Source organism: Vitis riparia, chromosome 1 (genome assembly GCF_004353265.1).
Source record: "Vitis riparia cultivar Riparia Gloire de Montpellier isolate 1030 chromosome 1, EGFV_Vit.rip_1.0, whole genome shotgun sequence".
Lineage (NCBI taxonomy): Eukaryota > Viridiplantae > Streptophyta > Magnoliopsida > Vitales > Vitaceae > Vitis > Vitis riparia.
In genome coordinates, this window is record NC_048431.1 from 5871934 (window position 1) to 5896589 (window position 24656).

The 24656-nt window shown below is 34.1% G+C and overlaps 3 protein-coding genes and 3 non-coding genes across 10 annotated transcripts; all 6 read right to left on the reverse strand.

Annotated features, from left to right (window-relative positions):
* Positions 1-614: 614 nt before the first annotated feature.
* Positions 615-3604, reverse strand: LOC117911706 (vacuolar iron transporter 1-like). The gene is made up of 5 exons (XM_034826107.1): positions 3453-3604; positions 2856-3306; positions 2678-2763; positions 1636-1750; positions 615-1100 (listed from the first exon to the last, which is right to left on the reverse strand). Exons 2-5 carry the CDS (start codon positions 3092-3094, stop codon positions 803-805), a joined length of 738 nt encoding a protein of 245 aa, XP_034681998.1. The 5' UTR covers positions 3095-3306; positions 3453-3604; the 3' UTR covers positions 615-802.
* Positions 3605-10249: 6645 nt separating this feature from the next.
* Positions 10250-13192, reverse strand: LOC117925852 (probable small nuclear ribonucleoprotein Sm D2). Of its 2 annotated transcripts, none has more exons than XM_034844966.1 (6): positions 12689-13192; positions 11443-11507; positions 11299-11317; positions 11050-11127; positions 10800-10904; positions 10250-10725 (listed from the first exon to the last, which is right to left on the reverse strand). In XM_034844966.1, the coding sequence occupies exons 2-6, from the start codon at positions 11445-11447 to the stop codon at positions 10609-10611; spliced, it is 324 nt and encodes a 107-aa protein (XP_034700857.1). In that variant the 5' UTR covers positions 11448-11507; positions 12689-13192; the 3' UTR covers positions 10250-10608. The 2 variants fall into 2 exon arrangements, with proteins under 2 accessions (XP_034700857.1, XP_034700863.1); XM_034844972.1 differs by lacking the exon at positions 12689-13192 and having other exon boundaries at positions 10250-10497; positions 10608-10725; positions 11443-11585.
* LOC117926239 lies at positions 12104-12187 on the reverse strand. Its single transcript, XR_004653088.1, has one exon. It is a non-coding gene; the product is annotated as a small nucleolar RNA Z159/U59 (small nucleolar RNA).
* On the reverse strand, positions 12742-12821 carry LOC117926245. The gene has a single exon (XR_004653089.1). It is a non-coding gene; the product is annotated as a small nucleolar RNA Z159/U59 (small nucleolar RNA).
* On the reverse strand, positions 13081-13165 carry LOC117926233. Its single transcript, XR_004653087.1, has one exon. It is a non-coding gene; the product is annotated as a small nucleolar RNA Z159/U59 (small nucleolar RNA).
* Positions 13193-14612: 1420 nt separating the features above from the next.
* LOC117916664 (vacuolar fusion protein CCZ1 homolog B-like) lies at positions 14613-24592 on the reverse strand. 4 transcript variants are annotated; one of them, XM_034832806.1, is made up of 10 exons: positions 24056-24592; positions 23016-23109; positions 22521-22704; positions 22383-22421; positions 22164-22273; positions 18477-18575; positions 17844-18302; positions 16840-16995; positions 15727-15956; positions 14613-14963 (listed from the first exon to the last, which is right to left on the reverse strand). In XM_034832806.1, exons 1-10 carry the CDS (start codon positions 24238-24240, stop codon positions 14933-14935), a joined length of 1587 nt encoding a protein of 528 aa, XP_034688697.1. In that variant the 5' UTR covers positions 24241-24592; the 3' UTR covers positions 14613-14932. The 4 variants fall into 4 exon arrangements, with proteins under 4 accessions (XP_034688697.1, XP_034688706.1, XP_034688715.1 ...); XM_034832815.1 differs by having other exon boundaries at positions 18477-18572; positions 24056-24591; XM_034832824.1 differs by lacking the exon at positions 22383-22421 and having other exon boundaries at positions 24056-24591.
* Positions 24593-24656: the final 64 nt, after the last annotated feature.

Below are 24656 nucleotides of genomic sequence, written 5' to 3' on the forward strand. Positions count from 1 at the left end.
ATTATAATATTTTATTTATTTATAAAAATATATTTATTTTGATGCAATTAAAAAATTAAAATATTAAAAAAAAAAATTTAAACGGGCGGGACTTTGTCATACCTTCCCTGTCCCGCCCCCACCTCCACCCCGTTCCTATTTAATTTTCCAATGGGACGGGAATGGAAAAAAATCTTTGAATAAGCGGATAATGGTTGGGATGGAAATATGCGTCTCAAAGCCGTGTCGTTGCCCTCCCTAGCAAAGAGTAGCTGTTTTGTTTTTACTTCATAAATGCAAATAAATGTGAAAGGAGTTGTTATACTTCGAAAAAGTAAAGCTGTCTATTAGCATCTGGTCATCCTTCTTTCTATATTTACTCTTCTGCCACTATCTGTAGCTTGTAGCTTTATGTTAGTTTATGCTATTGAAATCCTATTTGATTCATTTTTGAAATTATAAAGGATTTTTTTAGGAAATTTAATATAAAAGATAAAAAAAAAAAATGTTGCTTCGATAAGAAATTTTTTTATATTAAATTAATCTTTTATCATATTAATATTGTATTTTAATGTGAGAAATTTTTATTAATCCTTAGCCTGTAGGCTAGAAATTCTAAGACCAACTTAATAATGTGATCACAGGCACCCATCAAATGGTGTCATTAGACTTTAGCAGAAAATTTAATACAAACAAATAGACTGGGGGTACTGTTCAAAACTTGAAATTGAAGCAGTACTACAGGGCCACACCATAAAAGAGTTGAGCAAAGCTGGTTAAGATATATGGGTAGATAGAGTGAAAACAAGGGAGCAGGAAGCGACTATGCTCGAACAAGTTTAGCAAAGGTGAAAGCAGCGGCGGAGGCAAGGGCGCCGATGAAGGCGGTTTGCAAAGCGCTACTGAAGGGTTTATTGCCGGTGAAGTAACCCTTGGCGAAGCCGAAGACCAGCAGTGCCAGCAAGGTTAAGATAACGGAGGCAATGACAGCTTCTCGGGCTATAGGAATGAACATGTAAGGAATGAGGGGTACCAACCCACCCATGATGTAAGATACTGCGATTGTGAGTGCGCTCTGCAGTGCTCTTCTTGGGTTTGGTTTCTCCAATCCTAGTTCGAACCTGCACCAACCATTGTTTTCACTTTTCAATGATTTTTCAGTTTCATGCTTGGGTTTAATGGAGGAAATTCAGTAGCATGTCGCTTTTCTGTCAGAGAAATGAACATACAAAACAAAAAAGTGAAAAAACTTTTCTACTTTCCTCATCTAGGAATTGTCCTAGTTGAGGTGTAAAGGATGTACAAAATGGGAGTAGGAGTCGGAATTGGAACAGGAAATTAGTGGGATGGGTAGAGTATTAGTGTGTGACTTTTGGAGTTTGGAATCTAAGGTCCCCACTCACCCACCGGGCCACTCGCTACCTCGAAGACATGCCTTAATGATCACCCTTTTTCTGTGGTAGGCGGCCCAGTCAGCCTCCCCTTTACAGATTCACTAGTATGGAGACATAATGTGGATACGTCCAATTTATGGGAAAGGTAGACAATGGGGTGATGGGGGTTTAATTCAAGAGTTGATTTTGATGCAAATGCATTTGAAGAAAAATATAATAAGGTGGTAAAGGTTTTTGGATTCGGAGAGAGTAAACCACTCACTTCATCATGAAATCAAGCCACGCTTGAGGGTTTCTCCTGAGAGCGTCCACCACCGGTCCATACTCATGTGGCTCCACACCATACTGTTCTAGTATCTCTCCAATCTCAGCCGCCTCTGCATTTTTAGATCAGTACGTAGATTCATTGCAAATCATCAATTTTAGTTTTTGGGAGAAAATATAACAAAAAAAGAAAGAAGAAAGAAAAGGGGGCGTTTACAAAAATTAAAAAAGAAAAAAGATTACAACATTAAGAAAAGATCTGGAGGAAGAAAGTATAAAAGTCAAAAATCATATTGATTGTTATCATGATTCTTTTGGATTGTTGTGAGTGAAGAGAGAAGAGAAAACACGTGGTTGTCAATAATGTGGCGCTTTAGTTATGAGTCTTGTGACTCTGATGAGTGGGTAGGCCACTAAGCATTGTAGCTGTCCAAACCTTTTTCTCTAAACCACTTTAAAATTGATTTAGGAATAAGGTTTGGTCCACACTTCTCAGAAAAATAGGTGCCACTTTCGCACTTCTATTTGTTGCACTTGCACCTTCACTTTGCAACTAAAATTTAATCATATATACTCCACATGGCTATGGCTATTCACACCTAAATTTTGAAAGCAGGAGTTCTATTACTAACAACACTAACTTAAGTAACAACTAATAAAAATAGAAGTGGAATGAGACTGAGAATAAAGAGGAATTATAATATTATATGAAAAAAATAAATTTTAATAAAAATGAAATTTATTTTAATAAAAAAAAGTTTCGAATTTTTATTCTTATTGTAATATTGAAATCCAAATTTCAGAATAAATGAGAAATAAAATAATTTTTTTTATTAGAACATGGAGTTTATTAAATAATATAAAAATAAAAGATATTTAAAATGACGATTAAAAAAAAAGGGTTATGTCAAATAATCCCACCCCATTTGAAAAAAGGAAAAAGAAAAAACAGAGAAGATGGATGTGGATAGAGAAGAGGTTGGGGAATTTTAACAAGTCCCTTCTGAGAAAATAAATAAATGGAATGGAATGGTTCAGACCCATGTCAGGAACGGTGATGATCTCTTCTTGTTCTCTCTTTAGTTCCCTCATATAGTGATCGGCCTCGCTTTTCGCCGCAAGGTACCTGCATTTCCACCCCCAATGGTATTAATAAATGTATTGTTTTCATAGTGATTCTATTTCTTTTCCAAAATATGTGAATGATAAGAACAATACCCGCCGAGTCCCATGGAGATGGAGCCGGCAGCAACTTCGGCAATGCCGGCGGTGAGGATGATAGAGGAGGAGGCACTGGCACCTGACAAGCCAGCAGCGAGGGCGAAGGGGACAGTGAGGCCGTCGGAGACGCCGATGATGATGTCACGCACAACCTCACTGGACATGAAATGCTTCTCCTCATGCTGATGCAGAAGCAGCTTCTGCTTCTCCACGTCCGCGCTTCCATTTTCCGCCATGGACCTGCTCTAGCTAGTTTTCTTCTGTAGACCCAAGCGGAGTGGGAGGAGTGTGGAAAGAGCGTGGAGAAGAAAGAAGAAAGGAGGGGAGACTTAATAGAGGTGTGGTGTGCACATGGCCAGGCGTGTGTTTGGCATGCAGCTCGCCGTAGATTCCACAAAGAGCTAAAGTTGTGTTCACTCTCTTCTCTCTCCTCTCCTCTCTCCTCTCACTGTTTGGAAAAGCCAAGAGAATAAAGGTAAGCAACTTTGGAAAAACAAACAAACAAACAAACAAAATTCTACCGTCTTGTTTCGTTTGGTGAAAGGAAAATTAAAGAAAAAGCAGTGGTTTCAGCCATCTTTCACGTATTCTTACTCTGCACCCTTATATTTTCAAAGTAGACCATCTTCCTTTTTGCTATGAATCTCAGCGTCTCCCAATCTGCTTCGTTTCTCCTCTTGCGATTGGAGCCCTCTCGATCTGACTAAGAAGACGCCTTTTGACTCCTGAAAAAATAAGAACTTTAGGATGAGAGGAGAGGGATACATATCTCTATCCATACCTATAATTTATATGTGAAGGATGAATTTGTCTTTTTATTTTTATTTTATTTCAGCTTCCATAAGGTTTAAACTCAAATGTACTCATTATTACATCAATTATTATCCCTTTTTTTCTCGTTAATAATAATTTCTTTCCCATTCATCTCAATTTACATATGTGCCTTATTTAATTTCACACCTGCAATCAATTCTTTCCATTATTTCATTTATTTAAAAATAATTTAATACATATTTTCATCTTCATGCTGTTCCAAAAATTAATTTCAATTCTAATTTGTATTTATCCATGCATTTTTTTCCTCTCATTATTTCATTTGTGAATAATTTATCTATCTTTCATTAAAAAAAAAAAATACCACTTGAAATCCTTTGTTATTTTACTTACATATTTTTACCTTATTTATTTATGTGTAATGAATTTTTGGTTTTGTCAAAAACACAATTCCAAATTATTTTTTATTTTAAATTACACGTATAATTTTCTCTTAAATTTGCCAACTTCTCGAGGTTTGCAACTAATGCTCCTTAGTAACAATGCATTTCTTGTTCATAGTCTTTATTAAAATCTAAGGTGGTGTTTGTTTTTTGAGTGTTAAGAGGAATGTAATACATATATAATATCGAAAACTTCTTTTCTTATGTGATGTGAATATGAAATATCCCAAATTTTTTGGAGCTCACATGAGTACATTAAAGAGCCAAATGTATAAAGAGGTTTTATGACAAGAAAAAGTATAGAGTAGAGATTCAAAACTAATATTTTCTTTTTAGGTGAAAAGAAATGTAAAGGATGATAGTTAGGGATGACAATTTCATGGGCTATTCGGGTCTCCTGACCCATCTTGACTCTATTAGGATTTGTATGTAAATATTCTAATCAAGGATGGAATCAGTTTGGAAACATTTTCAAAAACCCAAATTGGGTTCGAGGCAGGTATGAAAATATTATAATCATTGGTGGGACAAGTTTGGGAACATTTTGAAAAACTTGAATCAGGTTCGAAGCAAGTATAAGTTTTATATTAACTCACCCTATCCTGGTTTGAAACTCATTTCTCAAATTCAAATGTAAGGAGCAAACAACCCTTTTCGCCTCACTTCCTGCCCCATTTCTTTCTCTTCCCACACATCAATTGTTTTAGTGTTAGCCACTAACCCATTGAATACCCTACTTCTTTACCCATTTCTTCTTAGTCCCACACATCAGTTAAAACTCATTTTTTCTTAATTTAACCTTAACCATCAAAACTCTTTTATAGTAGCATCGAATCGATCTTAGGCCTCATCATTCCCATCCACCACCCAATCATATATGTAATGGCATTTTTAAGATATGTCATCTCTCTATTTCAAATATGTTTGGAAGATTTGATCATATAGAGCATTCCCATAGTGCAACTGTAATTTTCTTCATAGTGCTCTAAATTCTTCAAAATTATGGAAGAAATGGAAGGTTTTATCCAAAGACACAACTTGAAAAAAAATGCAAAAGCCTTGAAATTAAAAAAGATGAAGGAGAAGATTTAGAATTTGGGTTTGCATTAACAAGGCAAGGATGAGATTATATGTTTTTTTATTAAACGGGCATGAGAACACATTAACACACCCCATCTTAGGTTTGGAATGGGAATGGGGTAGGAAGCCTCTTCCCAGACTTGCCCCCGTCGCTAACCCTAATAATAATCGGAGTAATGGGGATCAAGGGGATGACAAAGGCTGGTGGCGACACTATCTCCATCCAATCCAATGTTACAAGGTTGTCATCCAATCCAAAGTTATAAAGAAAAATAAAATTATAAATACATATTTACCTTAAATTTTAAACCTCTAATAACTCGAATTTGAATTTGATAAAGTCCAAAATTATTTTGAAACTAATAAGACCTGATGAAATATGTTGCATCTAATTAATAAAACAAAAACAAAAATTTCAACTAAATAAAATACGTTAATTATATCTTTATTAGATCAAATTAGTCCTAATACTATTAAAAGTTTTCAACCAAAAATTGACTTTGAGGTTAAGACTTGTGGGGTTTTAATTATCTTTAAGAAGGGGGAAACGGGCCCACGAAGGAAAGCTTTCGAACAAGACAAATAAAACGTGCCCATATTATTCATCCGCCACGTGCAAATAGCTGGTCCATGCTTGAAATTCGCACCCTCTCGAAGATTCCATACTTCATCTCATCAAGTTGCTTTTCCTCTGTCACACTATTACATAACTTATTAAACCCTCATTTTATTTATTAAAATTATTAGTCCAATGACAAAAAATAATAATAATTTCCTGCTTTATTAAAATTATTAATTTGATGACAAAATATATAATTTATAATGATTAATAATCATTACATAATAAATTTTTACTTTTTATAATTTTTATATTACAGTAAAGCCTATGTGCATCCTCCCCTTTTTTTTAATTAATTTTGTTTTAAACTTTATCCAATATCTTTTATTCATCTAAATAAATAAATCAAAAATCAAAAGTAAAATCCCCAAAACTCTTGAGGAATTGATAGCAGCGTGGATCTGATCTTCCGATTAACCCACATTCATTGCAAAGTCGGGACTGAAACCAACTAAAGGCCATATCCTCTGAGAGAAGAATTTTTTAGGTAAAGGTGGTGTCCACGGTGGATATCCAGATATTTCTAATCTCTTTTTTTCAATATTTTGTGTGAACCAAATCATACTTTTCTCCAAGAGAAAAGAGAATGGGAGAAAATTGGGTGAGTCTTGTGGGTAGGGAAAGCGGTGGGCAGGTGCCTGGTAAATGGGTGAAGGGCAGAGCAAAGTATAATGGCGGGCGAGGGGTTTCACGCTTTTACAGCGTGCTTAATCTTCCAGCCTCCCCACATGCACCCGTACGGAATCCACTCATACGCAGCCAGCGGGAAAACCCTTTTTTTTTTTTTATTAGAAATATAAATCACAGAATATATTCGAATCTGACCGATTTATATTTTAATAATAAAAAATCAAATCAAATCAAGATCAATTAATATCGATTGGATTGATTTTAAATGATTGATCAACACAACTTAATTATACCTGCATCTAATAGGCCAACTTTGATTTCAAGTTTTAAATAAATTTAATTTTTTATTCCAAAAATATAATAAATATATTTAAAAATTAATTTGATCATCACATAATATTAATAAATTATTTTAATAGAATTTAAAATATATAATAATAGTAATAATTATTATTATTAAAAATATGATGTCCGATGAAGATAATAAATATTGCAAATGTGATGTCTCATATTAAATAAAAAGAAGGTTTATGATATAAGTTTATTTTAATATGATAAACGTGTTTTAAAAATCATGAAAGCAAATTTGAAATATATAATAACTATACGATTGAATATGATTATTAAATAATTATAAATCATTAAAATTGTAAATTTTAGAGTATCAATCTTTATTAATTAAGAGATAAAAAAAATTGAAAATCAAATCAAATCTATTAAACTAATCCAACTAAGATTTATGTTTATTAACAATTTTAAAATTTATGAAAAATAATTAGTAAATATTTTTAAATTCACTAAATTTATAAAACAGAAATTTAAATATGGGCGTGAAGGGAGTGGGGCGTTTATCAAGAAGACTTTATTAAAAATAGGCACAATAGGGGTGGGGTTGTTTATGGTATTAAGAAAATCTATTGTAATTATACATGTAAGACCTTTGTGTGGGAAGTGAGTTTGGTAACGATGATGTTTATTTCTTAGCTCATTACTTGGAAAATAATACTTCACCTTGTGCTTCTAATCCTTTCTTTTATTCAATTTGCCCATAATAACATATGTTTATGGTGAATTAGTATATATAGAGCCTTTAGACTCATGTTTCACGTTTAACCCACCATCTTTTTAGCTAGAAAATTTTCGTTCCATAATTTTTCATTATTGATAGATTGAGTTGAATTTAAAGAATTCGTACATTTTTTCTATCCAAAATTTCTATTTATATTTTAAAAACAAATGAAAGAAAAGAAAGTTAAGATGGTGTCAAATTCACAATTGAGATTTGCATTTAGATTGAAAAATGAGTTTCAAATTCAATTATTCAAATATAAATGTCATGTCAATTTGATTGAATTAAGGTTTTTGTATCATTTCAATTCTTGAATCATAAACATCGTGCCAAGAACATGTTTATCACATTGACTCAAATAAATTGAATAGATAAAGTATACAAGTTCTTTTAAAACCTTGAAAAGGAAAATGATGAGTAACCGGTCCATAGCATGTAAATGAAAAGCACAAAAGAATGAGGTTTTTTTCTAAGATATCTTATAATTATGTTATTTTTTACCTTGTAATTTTGTCAAGATCCCTTATAGTAATACAAGTTTCTTCCTAATTTCCATCTAGCTCCCATAACCAAAAGGATCTTTTGATGTATTTGTTTACAATGACAATTTATTCTATTTTTCACTAAATCCGATGTATCATACTTCCAAGGATTTTATAGATTTTTAGTCAACTATAAGCAATCTCAAAATTAGTGATTTTTTAGGTATGTATGTATGTGTGCAGTGTTGTTGGTGTATGATAAATGACTATACTTTGATAATAAGGTATACTTTACATATATTTGAAGGACGCAAAAAATTAAGTAAATAAAGTCAAAAAGCTTGAATGTTCAAATGACCAAAGGGAGCGTTCAATCGTCCTAAAGGGCATTCAAACATTGCCTACAAAACAACTAAGTGATGCCTACTTGAAAGATCCTCTTTGTTGTGAATTTGTATCAGTGTCAACCTAGAGTGACCTCCCTAGTATTCGAACTCAAGACTAAGGTCTTGAGTGTTGCCCTCCTGGTACCATTTGAGTAAGTTGCTCAGATTGTACCAAGAGGGAAACAACAAGAACCTTAGTCTTGAGTTTGAATCCTAGGGACGTCACTTTCGATCACTTTGGCACCAATACAAATGGTGGCAACACCCAAATGTGTGATTCAGAGTGGTCTCTCTAGGATTCAAACTCGAGACTAAGGTCTTTGTTGTTTCCTTCTTAGTAATGTACAACACTCTTGACAAGAAAATTTGATCTCTTGTGGTTATTTACATTTGCTGAATTTCTAAGTTGTTTTTCGGTATTAATCTTGTGTTCATTTATGTGATTGAATATTATTATGCATGGGATTAATAAATATTTAATCATTTTTTATATAATTGTTGCAGCTTCAAACAATTGAAAATTTATATAAAATTAGAACTTGGGGAGACATTTTGCTTGGACAGCCTATTCGACCCTTCCACCTCCAAATAGTTCTATTAAGTAGTATAAGAGCAAGTTAAGGTACATTTGACTATGTTTTTTGAAACTTATTTTTAAAACCTATTTTTTATTTTTTAACTTAAAAAATAATTTTAAAAAACAAGCTTTAGAAAATATGGTCAAATGGACCTATATTTTCTTTTATTTTTAAAAATGGTTGAAAATTAATCCTATTTATTTTCTAAAAATTGTTCTTTATTTTTAAAAATTGTTTTCATAAACAATGATAAAACAAGCTCTTAATTTTTTTTTAAATAGTTCTATTTAGTAGACAAGAACTTTTAAGTAGTGTAAGATCAAGTTAAATTTTAAAAATAGTTTTTTTTAAATTCTTGTTATTAAGTCTCAATCAAATCTTTTAAAAAATGCGAAGTGAAAGAAATATGGGGGTTATTCCTGGTTACTATTGATAAGAATGGCATATCAACGAGTGAAATGAAACCCAAACAAGAATGAATAAACTAGATAACTCGAAGATTTATTAAAGTTTTAATATTTTTAATTTTATTAAATATATTTAAATTATAATCATTTTTATGAAATAAGATTTTATTATTTAAAGTTCTTTAGATTTTAATAGCTGTATATTTTATTATTTTCAAAATTATTAGTTGTTTTATCTTATTATTTATTATCCTATAATATTAGATAAATCATAAATTTTTATATTTATTTTTAAATTTTGTGAATTATGTTATATATATTTTAAAACCCTTTCCATGAAAAACTGTTGAGATGGTTCAGTGGTGAAACTTTTCTGTTTTTTTCCTAAAGATCCAGGTTGAATCCTACGCTGTGCTTATTCCCTTTGCTTGTATATCGCTTTTAGCCCTTTAAAATGCCCCTTTGAATCCCACATCGAAAAGGTTGGGCCTTATATTTGGTGTTTTTCTGGAAGAACAGAAAAATTTTAGGCATTGGGCTTTGAAAGGGGCGTTTTTTGGAAAAGAACAGATGGGTTCAACTACATTGATGATGCAATTTCTCAGGTTAGTTCCTGCTTCTTCTCAATTTTCTTTCATGACTTACAATAGATGTAGATGTGGTACCTCATTTGTCAACATCTTATAGTCTTTGTTTTGGTTCATGGAGGTATCCAAATTCCATTCCAATTGCCATTTAATCTCTGCAGCCAAACCCAATATCCAAATCACAATTAACACCCAAACCCCGTCATCATTCCCTTAATCCCCAGCCATCAGACCCATCACCACATCATTATTTGCTCCAAATTGACCAATGTAGGCTACCACAGAGCTTAAGTTGAAAGGCAAGAAAAGGAGACATCGTACCAAAGATATCTAGACTACCAAGTCAAATGCAAATAGCCTCAGATTATGGTCCTATTTATCATTAATATGGTTCGAAAACCTTCATTTGGCCAACCAAATGACTGATACACTCATTAATATTGTCAAACCCGCATTTTAGCATTTGAATTTCTGGTACATTTACATCAAGGACCAACTCCAAACAAATGCCTTAACTTTGTGATCCACTCGAGCAGCAATTCAGCAATCAGCAGGCAAGGAAAAGCGCATAGCGAACTCCCAGGCTGATATGAAACTAATTTTTGGTGAGATGAACACATACATTATAACACGTAGAAAACTCTCTTTTATCAAGTCACTTGAACTGAGAATGCCTTAGAGCAAATGGATTTACATCACTTGGGATTTCTAAGAACAATGATCACCGAATCTCCACGGAGGAACATCTTGCTAATGAATCTATCCTTGTTAACTGGATTGGCCTTTTTCTTGCCTTTCCCAGTTTTTGGTACCTGCACCAACAAAAGAAGTTGAATAACATAATTATGGAACAACCAAACAGGAGCAACATTTGTAAAAGCCCAACCTCTGTCCACATCTCCCTGACATTTTCAAGAACCATGTTGCAGTGCCTATCGAAGGCTCTCACCCGGCCAAGAAGCTTCTTGTTGTTTCGACAATTGATAAGCACCTGTTGAGAGGGAAAAATACAATAATTAAGATGCCTTTTGTAATCCAATCCCATAGTCTAAAGAATTTTTGTCAACAAGTTTTCCTTTAGGTACTAAGCTATACTAAAAACCAGCCAAAGTGAAATGAAAATGTCAGGCAATTACCTGAGTGTTATTTTTAACACTCATCATTAAAACAGAAAGTGGCCCTGTGTTAAACTCCTCTTCCTCATTCTTGGCACTCTGAAACAGAAACATCTTTAATAAGGATTAATATATCAATGGCAGTAGTAATGGCACTATCTGAACTTCTCCAAACTGAGAAAAGCCCGAGGGAAATGAATTTTTATATATACACAACAAAAAATGTGATTCAACATATGCTAACATATGGTTTAAACAGAAAGAACTTACATCTTCTTCCATTGGCCCACTGGAAAAAAGAGAGAAAAAATAGGACAAAACAAAGGTAAATAGTAGTAGTCAGATTCCAAGTCATCATAATAAATTGTTAGAAACTGCCATCAATGAAATCAATATGCAAAGCAAGAATAATACCTCATCTTGAATTAGCTCTGGAGCTTTTGGAGATTTTTTTTTCTATCAAGATCTTCGATAAAAGCCTAGGAACAAGAAAACAAAAAAAGAAATGAATAAAGTTACTAAGAGAGGCTGAATTGGAATAGAACCTCCACTTGCATAAAACATGCAATGCAAAAATGAATTTTTCCCGTTTTGTGTAGGAATAAGTTTTTTTTCCCTCTTCCCCACCCCCCCTCACCACCCCCAAATTGCATCAATCCTGAACATTCTTTCAAGTGAAGACACCCCACAAGAAAAATTTATTTTGGAGTTAGAAAACATCAAGGACTTATTTGGACAACCAGTAGTATTGACTGGCTCAGATGCACATTATATATAGTTTAAAAGTGTTAAATGACTAGAATGAGTAATACACAAAATTTGAAGATGCTACTGCACTAAAGAACATGCTATTTAAAAAAACCAGTAGTCGTGATAAAAACTTATCGAAAAGCACAAATAAGTACTAGGGTTTCGAGAAACGACACTGCTTCAATTTCTCTATTTGTGCTGCTCTTTTCAGTAATGAGCTTGGTGAAGTTGAAGTTTGTCTAAAAATTTATTACAAAAACATAATTTCCATATGCATCCTTATAACCGCAACTAATAAAATTTGACATCAAAAGATCTTCTTAAGAACTCTTCAGCTCAGGTCTCCAGTAATTTTCAGCATTGACTGACTCAGGAGAACGAAAGTTTTCACATAAACATCATCAGAGATATCGAAAGACCTTCAATGTCCACCACAACACTCATATTTATCAAGTAATAAAAAACTTAAGGGCCAAAGTGACACATACCACCTCAAGTTTCCAAATTTGAGAAACTGAATTGAATTATCCAATAATCAACAAGCCCCTAAAGAAGGAAACCTGACTAAATACACACTCATTACCAAGAAAATAAATACTTATAAATTGACATGTTAAAGCCCAAAAGCCACAATTAAAGATCATTCTTCAAGCCTCTCTTTAAATTTAGATCTCCACAACCTCCCACACGAAGATCGATGCTTTTATTTGCAACCACAGAGACAAAAATTTGATCTTTGATAATGCATTAAAATGCCCAGAAATCAAGTACAAGAGGAAACTTTCAGGTATAAAATGTAGTTGAATAAATTCTACAAAAAGGTTTCTTTTGGTTTCTCAATCACTTTAATGTTTAGGGATTTCTTCCACAATTCAAATACCCAAAAGAAAGGGGGAAAAAAGCCACGAACCTTGGTTTGAAATCCCAAAGGTTACATAGTACGGCATTAAAGATCTTATTCAACGCTCTTCAGTTCAGGTCTCCACAAATTTTCCGCATGGAATACCTCGGAAGAAAGTTTACTTGTAATCATCCTTAGAGAGAATACAAAGATCTTCAATGCTCATTTCGTTTAATACACAATATAAGAACAGAATAGATCCATTTTTTCAATCATAATCAAGAAATGATCAGAGAGGTAAACCAAAATAACCCCAACCATGATTTTGATCCGTTTTCTTGCCCAAAAACTGGAATGGAAAAAAAAACCGTAAAGTTTGATTCTACTCATATCTAAAACCCAAAACAAGAAATTTTGCATAGACGAAAAAAAAAATGAAACGAAAAGAAAAAGCAAGAGGTGTCTCTTCAGTTCAGGTCTCCAAAGCATTCCTCATGATCTATTATCAGAAGAACGAAAGTTTTTCAACTAATCATCATCAGAGACAAAGCGAATAATATGCGTACAACAAAATTTCGAGTTAAACTAATTTTTTAAAATACTTCGAACAAAGATGAGAGAGCGCAGGACAAAATGCTGAGAAGTTAGAAAGGATACCTGGGAAGCTCAAAGGCGACCGAGCAATGAGAAATTGGGAAAGCTGCATAGGCTTTTATAGTGTCCATGAGGCCAAAACCCTAGCCTTGAAGGATTAGGGTTTTGCTTAACATTCGGTTGGATCTGGCCCAGCCCAATGTTCAATCCTCAATGGACTTCTGGCCTGGCTGCCACCCTTCCTCATGTTTACTGGGGCATTAGGATTTAGGCATGGACTTAGGCATGTTAAAATACGGAGTAGAACTTGGGGCCGGTTGGTCTGATCCAACCCAATCTTTGAACTGATTTCAATCATTTTTGATATTGAACTTGAGTTCAAATTAACTTTTTTTTTCCTTCCAATTTGAACTAAATATAAGTTATTATAAGTTAGGCTTGAACCAAGGTTCAAAGAATCTGAACCCAATTTAATAATTTTAAATATTTATGAGGTACATTATCATATATAATAATATCATTTTTTTAGATTTTTAAGGAAAAATATCACATTATAATTATACAATATATTTCATTTTCATTTTTCTAAGAAGATATATAAATTAGGTTTACATTTTTGTTATTATTCTCAAATTTATCACATTTACTATTTAAATTTTGGTATAATTATATATAAAAAAAATTAAAAAACATTGTATGCATATGAGTTTCATCCAACTAACTTAAATCCAAAATTTTAAAACTAATATCTGAATCAGAGGTTGGATTGAGTTGAACTCAGTTAATCACCAACTTGATTCAATCAATCCAAATTGTAGCCCTTATGGGCAACCTAATTTTGTTAAAAGATTATGATTAAAAAAAAATTATGCAAAAAATAAAAAATAATATATATTTTTAAAAAATCTAATGCATGCGAATAAATATCTATATATATAACTTTTATAATATTATTATTATTGTTTAAAAATTATAACTTTTGACTTCAATTCTGAAACTTAAGAGTCATCTCAAATATGTCAAAATATCAATTTTCTAGCTGATTTTCAATCATAAGTTTTTTTCAATAAAATTATCCAAAACAATTACTCAGTTGGATCTAAAATATTTTATTTATCTAAATTTGTATAAACAAGAGAATGCAGTAGGGGAATTGTGTTTTTTCAACCCTCCATAAATACTTATAAAAAAAAAGTTAACTATAATTAAAAGCTTATGGACAAAAAGAATAGTCATCCATGGATAGCTTCCTGTTCTTAATTTAGCTTTTCAAAAGTCGATTGACTTGATTTGGTGGCAAAATTAAAATTACCAATCCAATCCTAATAAACGATGCTCAAGGATCAACGATAGTAAAATAAGAATAAAGAAACATCCTACAAAGTTAATTGGGGTTATATTTGAACCTAACATTATAATTCATTTACTTTTAAGAGAGAAAAATATTTTCATACATAATTTACACAGTAGTTTTAATGGCATTCAGAACACAAAGGAAAGGACCAAACAAAACAAATCACAAGTAACCATCACTATTTTTTCCTTTTTCTTTTTTTCCTCTTTGTCTGTTCCATTCTACAAAACTCTATGGTGGAAGGGTGCCCAATTTGCTAAGGAACAGGAGGCGGGAAAAATAAAAGAATGTTTACAGGCACTCGTGCACCCTTTGGGTTTCTTATTCTGTAAGTGCAAATATCAGAAACCACAAATTTTTTTTACCTAATCCAAAGAAAAAGCTCCACTGCAATACCTGCATCATTCAACAGAAAACTGATTAATATTCTCTCTTAGATCCCAGGTCAAAGCTGGAACCCTGAAACCCCAGAGACAATGATGAATTTGGGAGTAATTAGCTGATGAGAAATTGAGAATTATTATTTTGAAGGCAAAACCAATTCATGTTAGCAGCAAAAAAAGTGCATTATGTTGTTCTAAAATTACTTAAGATAACGGATAACTCCATCAGATAGAAAATTTTCATTAACTTGTCAATGGTGTTAAATATCCTCAATGTATGATTCAGGAATTTAAAACTTTTGAAGGTTATCAGACATAAGACAGGGAAAGGAAAGCACTTCAAACTTTGATAACGGCCCATGATTTGCTTCATTCCAGCAAAGCAGAAGAAGCTTCTAGTTCTCAAGTAGAAAGCTATGCCTCATTAGTCATGACAATAAAAATTGGCCATCTACGTCCAAGAGTTGTGTAACTAGAACAGAAAGAGGAGGAAGATGAACAACAAAATCAGTTTCTCCATTTCTGTTTTGGTAGAGCATCTAATAATTCTCCTATTCTGGAGGACAACCACATCTTTTTGGTATTTATGAAGTTGGAAGGTGGTTCTCTCAACTCCAAAATGGGCCATGATATTCACGATTAGTAAGTACCTTTTAAGATAATTAACACATCCGAAGACTTCAAAAGAGAGACACAAGACACCCAAACACAAAGCCACACAGGCGCACACACAAGAAAGAAAATAAATTGCAAAGGCCCAAGAAAAATGTGTTTACCTGTTGCTGAACTTCTCGATGGCATCAGAGGCGAAAAGAAGTGTTTCATTGGCTTTCTCTAGAACCATATAAAGCTCTTTTCCTCTTGTAGTCCGTGCAATGACCCAAGCATTATTTTTTGCTCTAATACATATTTCCAAATCTTTCTCATGGCCAGGGTCATCCCACTTTGCTCTACTCTTTTCCAAATCAATCTCTTCTCTAAGATTACTTAAGGAAATTAAAGATTCCTGCAAGACAACAGAAAAATGAAATGCTTGAACTCCATGATGAAGGCGTATGATCATCACATGATAATTATTAAGGAGTTAAAACCACCATAAGGGCTCTCCCTGGACAAGTCATCTCCCACTTTCTAGAAAATATACCAAGTGCCAGGTTTTGTCAGTAACATTCTGTGTGCAAAGCTAAAGGTTAGACTACCAATCAACCAACCAAAACTAGACCTTGACCTGAACAGACAAATACAAAATTAAAGATCTGTATATTACAATAGCTAGCTAAATATGAAACGCATGCACAGTGGACAAAGTTCAGATAAAAAAAAAACAGGTTTGCTGTGGCACTAAAAGGGATCTAGTCCAGGAATAATCTAGTCTAGCTGGAACAACAGCCACCTGATTTGAAGTCCTTGGCAGCAGAGGTAACCAAGTGATTCCGTTGGAACTACCAGGAGACCAAGCAATGAGCATCCCACAAGTTATCAAGAATGTCATTTGGTTTTAAAGGTCCTCTAAAACTCTAATTTGGCTATTTTACACATTTAAAGAGTGGAAGATCCTCAACGAGATAGTCACTCCTAGGAATAACAGGAAACAATGTTAGGCAGGGTCAAATAAACTCAAATTCCACCACAAGAGTTGCAGAAGCCAGAAGTAGTCTGACAGCCTAAATGAAATGGCGTTTGAATGGTCATACAATGCCTAGGCAAATGAATAGAAGTTCAACTAAAGCCTTGATTTGTGTCCAAACTCAAGCAATAGCTAGATTCACCCTAGTTGATTCTCTTGACGTAAAGCTCCGATCAATTTATAAAGAAGCAAGGACCTAATTTTGCATGTAAACAAGACAAAATGATGTTGTGGTTGAGCTAAACAGTGGCAGAGTGCAAACCTTTGTTAGGGTTGTAACTTTTCCCGGTGGAGAAGCCCTAGATACATTTCTGTCACCATCCACCAGTAAGTAACGATAACCCCCAACATGATATGCATTTTCACCTCCCCATCCTTTTGATAGTTTCTCTTCAACTTTCAACATCTTTAGTGATGCCTGACAGATTTTGCAAATAAGAAGATTCAGTGAACAGATACAGATGCTTCTAATCTATGGCTATATGCTATAACTGTTTCTATTGAAAAGCAAATGCTGAAAGCAAAAGAGGGCATACAAAGTGCATGATACAAGATATTCAAAATCCTTTATACTCTATGATAACAAATTCAGTCCAATTCTGCAACATATCATTTAAACATCCATCTCCTAATGCTTCAATCCTTCCACTCATGAAATTGTCTCAAACAGAATTGCAGTTATCATTATAGTTGTCATGTAGTACATTTTACAACACATATGCTTATTGAAGTTTTAATCAATCTTGAACAGAACAGTCACTAAGTTGGCTGCTTTCATAATTTAAGTGAATTTTGGGATTACAGGCCCAGGTCTTTAAGGAGTATCATTCCAAGGTCATATGGAAATCAGAAACTATGGACTAAAGTTTGTATGGCCCAACATACACCATAGGCCCATATGGATATAGAAGAAAGGATAACTAGCTGAAATGCTTTGGTCCCGTAGAAAGTAGACCAAATGACAGCCCAGCAGCACAAAATGCTATGAACAAGGTTGAAGACTCTAAAAGGGCAAAAGAATGGTTTCAAAGGATATGAGATTAAAAGGAATAAATAAATAAAAAGAAAAAGACCCAAAAAAAATACTAATTATACTTTCTAATAGGATTTAACTAAACAAGCTAACAAATACTTGGACCAATTTAGAGAATAATTGTCCACATGATTTGCATAGCTAAGCTCCAAATAAGAGACATTAATTCTTATAAAACAGATGTGTAGGAAAACAGTAAACATTATAGTCACTAACACAAATAGGAGACTGACATTTTCCACAATTTGCTGCTTGACCACAGAAATCCCTTGCTCCCCATTCAGAATTGAACTAATGGGAAAGAGAAGAATTAAAGTGAGGCTTTTATGCTGATAAACACAGAGATACATTCTCTCCTCTGTCTGATGCAGCAAAACTGTTGGAGTGGCAGAAACCATGCTACCAACTTCTGGACCCCAGATATCAGTAACAAGAAAGCCATCTGCCCCCTTGTACCACTTGTTGTGCTGTAAGGGCCTCACAACATGACTGCGTTCTCCACCATGAGGAGAGGTATCACGGGAGCCATAAAATTGTTCTGAAACAGAACCAGAGCTTGCCATGACAGATGCTGCAGCAATCTGAGATGCGGTATTTCCTTTGCGTAAATAGGACCACGAACTTGCTCGGGACAATAGAGCATTTGGGGCCAACCTTAGGACAGCATAAGTAAATAAGTTTATGGTGTCATCCTGAGAAAAAGATCAGGACAATGATTAGCAGTACAACAAATGGTCCTATCAGAAATCAGTTTCACAGTCATTTAGTGTTTGAGCATCTTCTCAACATTAAAGGAAATTAGCATTGGCATTATGGTATCAAGTCGCAGCCAATAAAGATAATAAGAACCAGAGATCAAACCATACAGGTGAAAGTGTTGTGGACACCAGAAGGTCCTGAAATAAGACAAGTGAGTAGCATGGTGCGTTCCCAGCACATGATTCCAGTACTCTGACAAGTGACTGCTAAAAACAGACATGATTAGCCAAAAATAAAAAACAACAATGGAATATCCATTTAATTAGCCAACAAAGGTTAGTTCCTTATTGTATTTAGTACATGTCACTCTGTTTCAACCACAAGGAATAAACAAAAAAATTTAATAAATAACAAACCCAGAATTTGGTTTGGAATGTACATTGTAAATCCCAAATTGTTGGAACTGAACAAAAAAAAAGAACAAAATAGTTGATTTACATCTTCAAATAATAACCATGATGTTCAAGAAGTGATGTGAAGAACTGAATCCTCAAAACACAATTCCATAAATGAATATGGATTTCCTCAAGTCACTGAAATTGGCTTTATTCAATTCTTCAGTGTGAACAGGAGCTCAGAATCAGCAAAATGTGTCACGCTTCATTATGCATACCATGATTTCTTCAGAAATCACAACTCCAAGTTGATATCAATTGCACCTCATTAAAGAATAGTAAATTGGATTGGGGGGCATAAAGCACTTGGGTCATTCTAAACCATACTCACGCAAAGATCTACATTTGGAACTGGCGGATGGTATCGCAGTAATAACTTGGCAAAGCAACGAATAAATGGAAGCAACAGAAAAATTTAATATCCATTTATTAGACAGTGTATACTTTGCTCCATATTTTCAGTAAAGACAGAACCCCGGAGGTGATGAAATGGTGGAACAGTTCAAACTAATTCAGAGACTGAAAATGGTGGTGATGGTGGCATGAGAAAAATGAAACTGATACGTTAGATAAAAACCCCCAACTTGTAATTGACTACCTTGTAATATCAATGGTTGGATTTTACAAAAAATATAACACAAAAATTCTAAAATTGAGTTTCTAAGAAATTAATATAAGTATAATATAATAATATTTTTTTTGATAAGTAAACCAGAAATTCATTAAAGAAGAGGCAAAAAGTCACACAGCATACAGGTGGTATACAAGGTGGCTAAGGCCTCTAAAACAAAAAACCAAGAGAAACTCACCACCCCTTAAGTGGATGCTAACCACTCCAAAAAGCCTATAAGGGAGAGAGACTTCTCACCTATATACAATCTAGCCCAGCTCCATAAATTACAAACAAAAAAATTCTTGAGTTTCTGGATATTCAACACACACCCCCTAAAGGCTAATCTGTTCCTCTCCTTCCAAACCGTCCAAAAAATACACAACGGGATGGATTTCCAAACCTTTTTCCTTTTCTTCCCCACAAAAGGGCCCCTCTGGATAACATAATAATATTAGATGATAAAAGAATATAGGTTAATATTTATATCATGAAATGGAGTTTGTATAACCTATTTTTTATAGGCTTCATATATACTCACAACAAAAGGGCACACAAAAGCATACACAGTGCTTAGCATAAGGATAAACAAAAAACAACACTCTCGCCTTACTTTGTGCTTAGCCAATCAATGAAATCTATCATGGACAAGGAATTATCCCCTATGAATACTCCAACCCACTCCAAAAAATTATACTTAAAAGATTATTTGATTACTTGATCCTTTTTTCATTGTTATCAAAAGCTCTCCCATTTTTTCATTCCAAATGATCTAAAATAAACATAAAGGTATAGCTTTTCAAGCTTTCTTTCTCTTCTTCATGACAAAAGAACAAAAGGGTGTCTCTTACTATAGAGTGCATCGTCTACTCAATCCCAAACAATGCATAAATTAGCTTCCACAACATGACTACTTTAGAAACATGTAAGAGGATGTAATCAATTATTTTTTCGTCTCCTTTACACAAATAGCATCTATTAAGAATCTTCTTCCCTTCAATGAAACCAAGGGTTGGTAATCTCGATTTTGATGATAACAAAACAAGGTTTGGATCTAATGTTTTATCTTACATGTGTTTAGGCAAGAATATTTTCAAAATGACAATTATAAAGACAAATCAAGCCAAAGGAAATTCAAGAAGAAGATAAAGACCTCAAAGAGAAGTGCTTTCAAGGCCTAAAGCTCTTTATGATCTTTTTGTAAAGTTGTTGGTACACTAGGATCATGCATCTTATTTTTATTCAAGCACCTAAAATCTTTACTAATTGGATGAAGATTTTTTCTAAATGAAAACTACCTTTGTTTAATGTTATTCATAGTTAAAAAGATTTTCAAAATAACAATGAGAGATTGTTCAAGAGGATTGATTGGAACTATAATTTTTTTATAAGATGATTGGAACTATAATCCAATTGTAAAGTTTGAATCCATAAGCCTAAGAGGGTTGATTGGAACCATAACCCAATTGTAAACCTTGGAAGCTTGGGTTGGAAGCCTCAGAATGGTGAAATCCTCAATTAAGAGCTTGAGAAAAGTGGACATAAACCAAGTTGTGTCAAACCACTATAAAAATGAGTGTTTGCCTTTTCTCTTCTCGATTCTCTTTATTTTATATGCAATTGTTTTTCTATTATATTTATTATATTTTCACATATAATTGCCAAACCACTATATTTTTATATTCTCTTGCATTTACATAATTTAAATTTATAAAAGAGACCATTACTCTATTTACCCTCCCCCTAAGGTGATTAACTTAGGTTGAGCTAGCTAAAATCCTAACACCTTCCTTTTAAGCTTATCCAATGTTAATATCCTTCAGCTTCCTAAGCCAAACAATCAACCATCATCAGGACCTAAGGATTCCAAACCATGCATGCAGGAAAGGTGACCATTCATTTATTAAATAAGGAGAAATAGAGAGATTTAACTAAAAAGATGCTCCATTTTGAGAAAAGTCAAACCATCTTATCCTTCATATCACTACAAATCATTTGTGCTTGCAATCTCCTAAAAAGCACCTCCACCCCATTTAGCTCCTTGTTACGGATTTATCCCATGAACCCAGGGTTCCAACAATCACCCTCTCATTCCTACCCCCATACCCCAGCTACCCTTTGATCTTTGGTAGTGGTTATTAAGAGTAATACAGGGAAAGCCTTTCCTAATGATTCGTCACCACACCACCTATCCATCCAAAACTTCACCATCCAACCATTTTTCCACCCTAAAAACCGTTCTCCTCTTAATGTCGTCTTAGCTAAACTCACCCCATGTCCTTCCCTCACTCCTCTTGAACACCAGCTCCCCTCTACCTCCCCATACTTTCCTAAGATGGAGTTTGTATAACTCTACATGAGTATTTGGATTTATTTCCATAGCTTATCATAAATAAGAGATTTTTTGGATTTCTCTTTACTATATATTTGAAATTCATAATGATATTTGTAGAGGATGGTCAAATATTGCTACCCCCTCGGTACCCAAAATTATGAATGTTTTGATGGAAATATCATGGATACTTTCATCCTTGGTTCTAACATCTATTCCCCCAGTAAACAGAAAATCTGAATTAATTCAAAGGAATTATTCAAACCAGTGCCAACCCCTACACCCCAACCCAACTAACCCAGAGATAGTGCATGCCCAAACATTAACACTTCTTTTCAAGAGTCAACAAGGTTGGCTTATCCAATTAATGGTCCTTAAGCTTTAAAGACACCCAACTGTGCAAAATATGAGAACGAAGATGTTTGGTACAATTTCAGAACACTCAATGTAGACATACCTGAACTTCAAGTGCAGCCTCCCGCCCTACAGTTAGCATTTGCACAGTTCCACGCTCCTTTAAGCAGTCACGGAAAGATGGTAACTTGATTTTTTTTCCAACAAGAAAATCTGCCCCAAAGAGAAAAGCTAAGGTAAGATGTGAGATACAGCAACTTCAGCATTACTCCAGAAGCACAAATCCAATAGAGTCCATTTGATACAGCAGCTTCAGCATTACCGCAGCAGCAAATATCCCACGGAGTCCGCTTTTGAAATGCTGACAATTAGTGACTTACAATGAAACATTTTTAACTATCGACAATAGAAAATGTATTCAAGTGAAATTTAAGTTGACACGAGAATGAATATGCCTTACCGCTAAGATAATCCATGATGAAAGCATACAAATGAGATCGAACAAGTTCTCCACTGGGTTCTTTGTCAAGCAACGATCTTATTGATCCATTAAACATCACAAAAAGAGAATGAACTTCTTTAAGAACTCTTCGCAATGCATCAATCCGCCATATGGAATCTGACTCCTTACTTTTCTCCACTACCTATAATAAGGTAGAGTTAGTATTTTTAATTTTTTTTTTCATTTCTATTTTACTTTCCTCCATAGTTGGGTAGGGGAAGGTTCACAAACAACCATTTAATAGGAACTTAATGGGAAAAGCAGGTTTTATGGAGGACAATGTCACATAAAAGGGCAATTGCATATTTACAAAGGTAGGATATGCAAATATGAAGCTAAACTGCTCATGGACAAACATATAGAATAGACCATCAGTGATATGACAAATTATACATCAAACAACCAATATCGGAGCTCATCAGTGAGATTGTTGTTAAGAAATAGATAACGCACCATGACCATCCAAATATCTGGCTCAGCCTGATGAAAAACATGAGAATGCCTCTCTGCTTCTATAACCTCACAAGCAGCCTCTGGAGAAAAGATTCTGCACAAAACCGATGTTATGCCTTTAAATAACTGGAAACAATAGACAATGAGGAAAAATTGATCGAGGCATGTTTGCACACCACATGGAAATCGAATCAATCCATTTGGTTTTCATATAATTTGAGGGCAAAAATACTCAATGCTCTTTCCTTCCTCTCATCCATGCCCCTAGACACCAAAATGGTACCATCCCAAAAAAAAAGACCTCTTATCATAATTAACAGTAAACATATTGAAATAAATTCATCTCATAAAATCTTAATATACCCATGTGGAAAGAAAAACAAATCTGCTAGTTCAACTGCAAAAAACAAAAGAAACAAAAAAAAAACAAAAACAAAAACAAAACAAAACAAAAAATAAATAAATAAATAAAAGAACAACCGAAAGATATTCTCCAGACTTGCAGCAAGAAAATCCTTGACGGACTCCTAGCACCATAGCTGAAACTGAATGGGGAAACTAAGCTCAAATAAAATATCATTCAGGAAGCCAGGACAAACTATTAAGTAAAGCTCAAACTCCAGGTTCTTCAGGATTTGTTCTAGCATTTTCTCTTCCTTTTCATACTTATTCTTGAGTGCTAAGTTATTCAGAGTTTTAGAGTCTGTTTGGGAGTCATTTTGATTGAAGTCCCAAACAGCTCTAATTTAACCACCCCATTGAAAATAATAATTAGATCTATACATAATGATAAAACTTTTTATTATAATGCAACCAATGATTTGTTGAATTGAAAGAGTCTAATTATGAAAATGTTCAACATAGATCTCATCCATTATATTCACTAAAATTTTCACACAACAATCTCCCTACCCAATACTTATACGAAAGATTAACGAAGATCAAGGGTAATGACTCACCAAAAAGAAAGCTCAGCTGGATAAATTTGCACGAGATAAATTGATTATAATAGAAATTTCCAATATATACAAGCACCTAACCTTGTAAAAGTGATGAGCCCTTCGCTGAGCCCTATCACGGAAAGCTGCGTAGAAAAGGGCAAATCAGCTGGATAGAAGAACAAAATCTTGTCCAGCTCCTGCCCTTCGTGTTGCCCCCTTCTCAAATCAAATATGCAAAACTGGAAGCCTTCGTTTACAACAGTGTTCGCTGATGATAACCCCATTATTCCTCCTAACTCATTCACCTTTGAAATAAATAAAGTTTATCTGAGAAAACACAACAATTTAGAAACCCTAATTTTTCTCTGAAGAATGAAGTGAATGCGGAATTCGAAGAAGAGGGCTTAATTGGAGCAGAAGATCTCCAATTTGACCAACTCGCCGTAGGGCAAGGGGTCACGGTGAGAGAAATCGCGAGGCCGTGGAGAGGCCCGATGGGGGTCTTTTTGGCTGGGCTACTGAATGTGAGAAGAATTGCAGATTGCAGAGGAGCCCAACCACCACCAACAACCGGTATCTAGGATTGACTAGTAGGCACGTCAAGCGCTCGGGTTGAGCACCTTCCTCCAGGTTGTTACTCCCGGTTTCCACTTGAGAGCATATTTGCTCATTTCTTTCTCAAATAGACCACCTTTTTTTT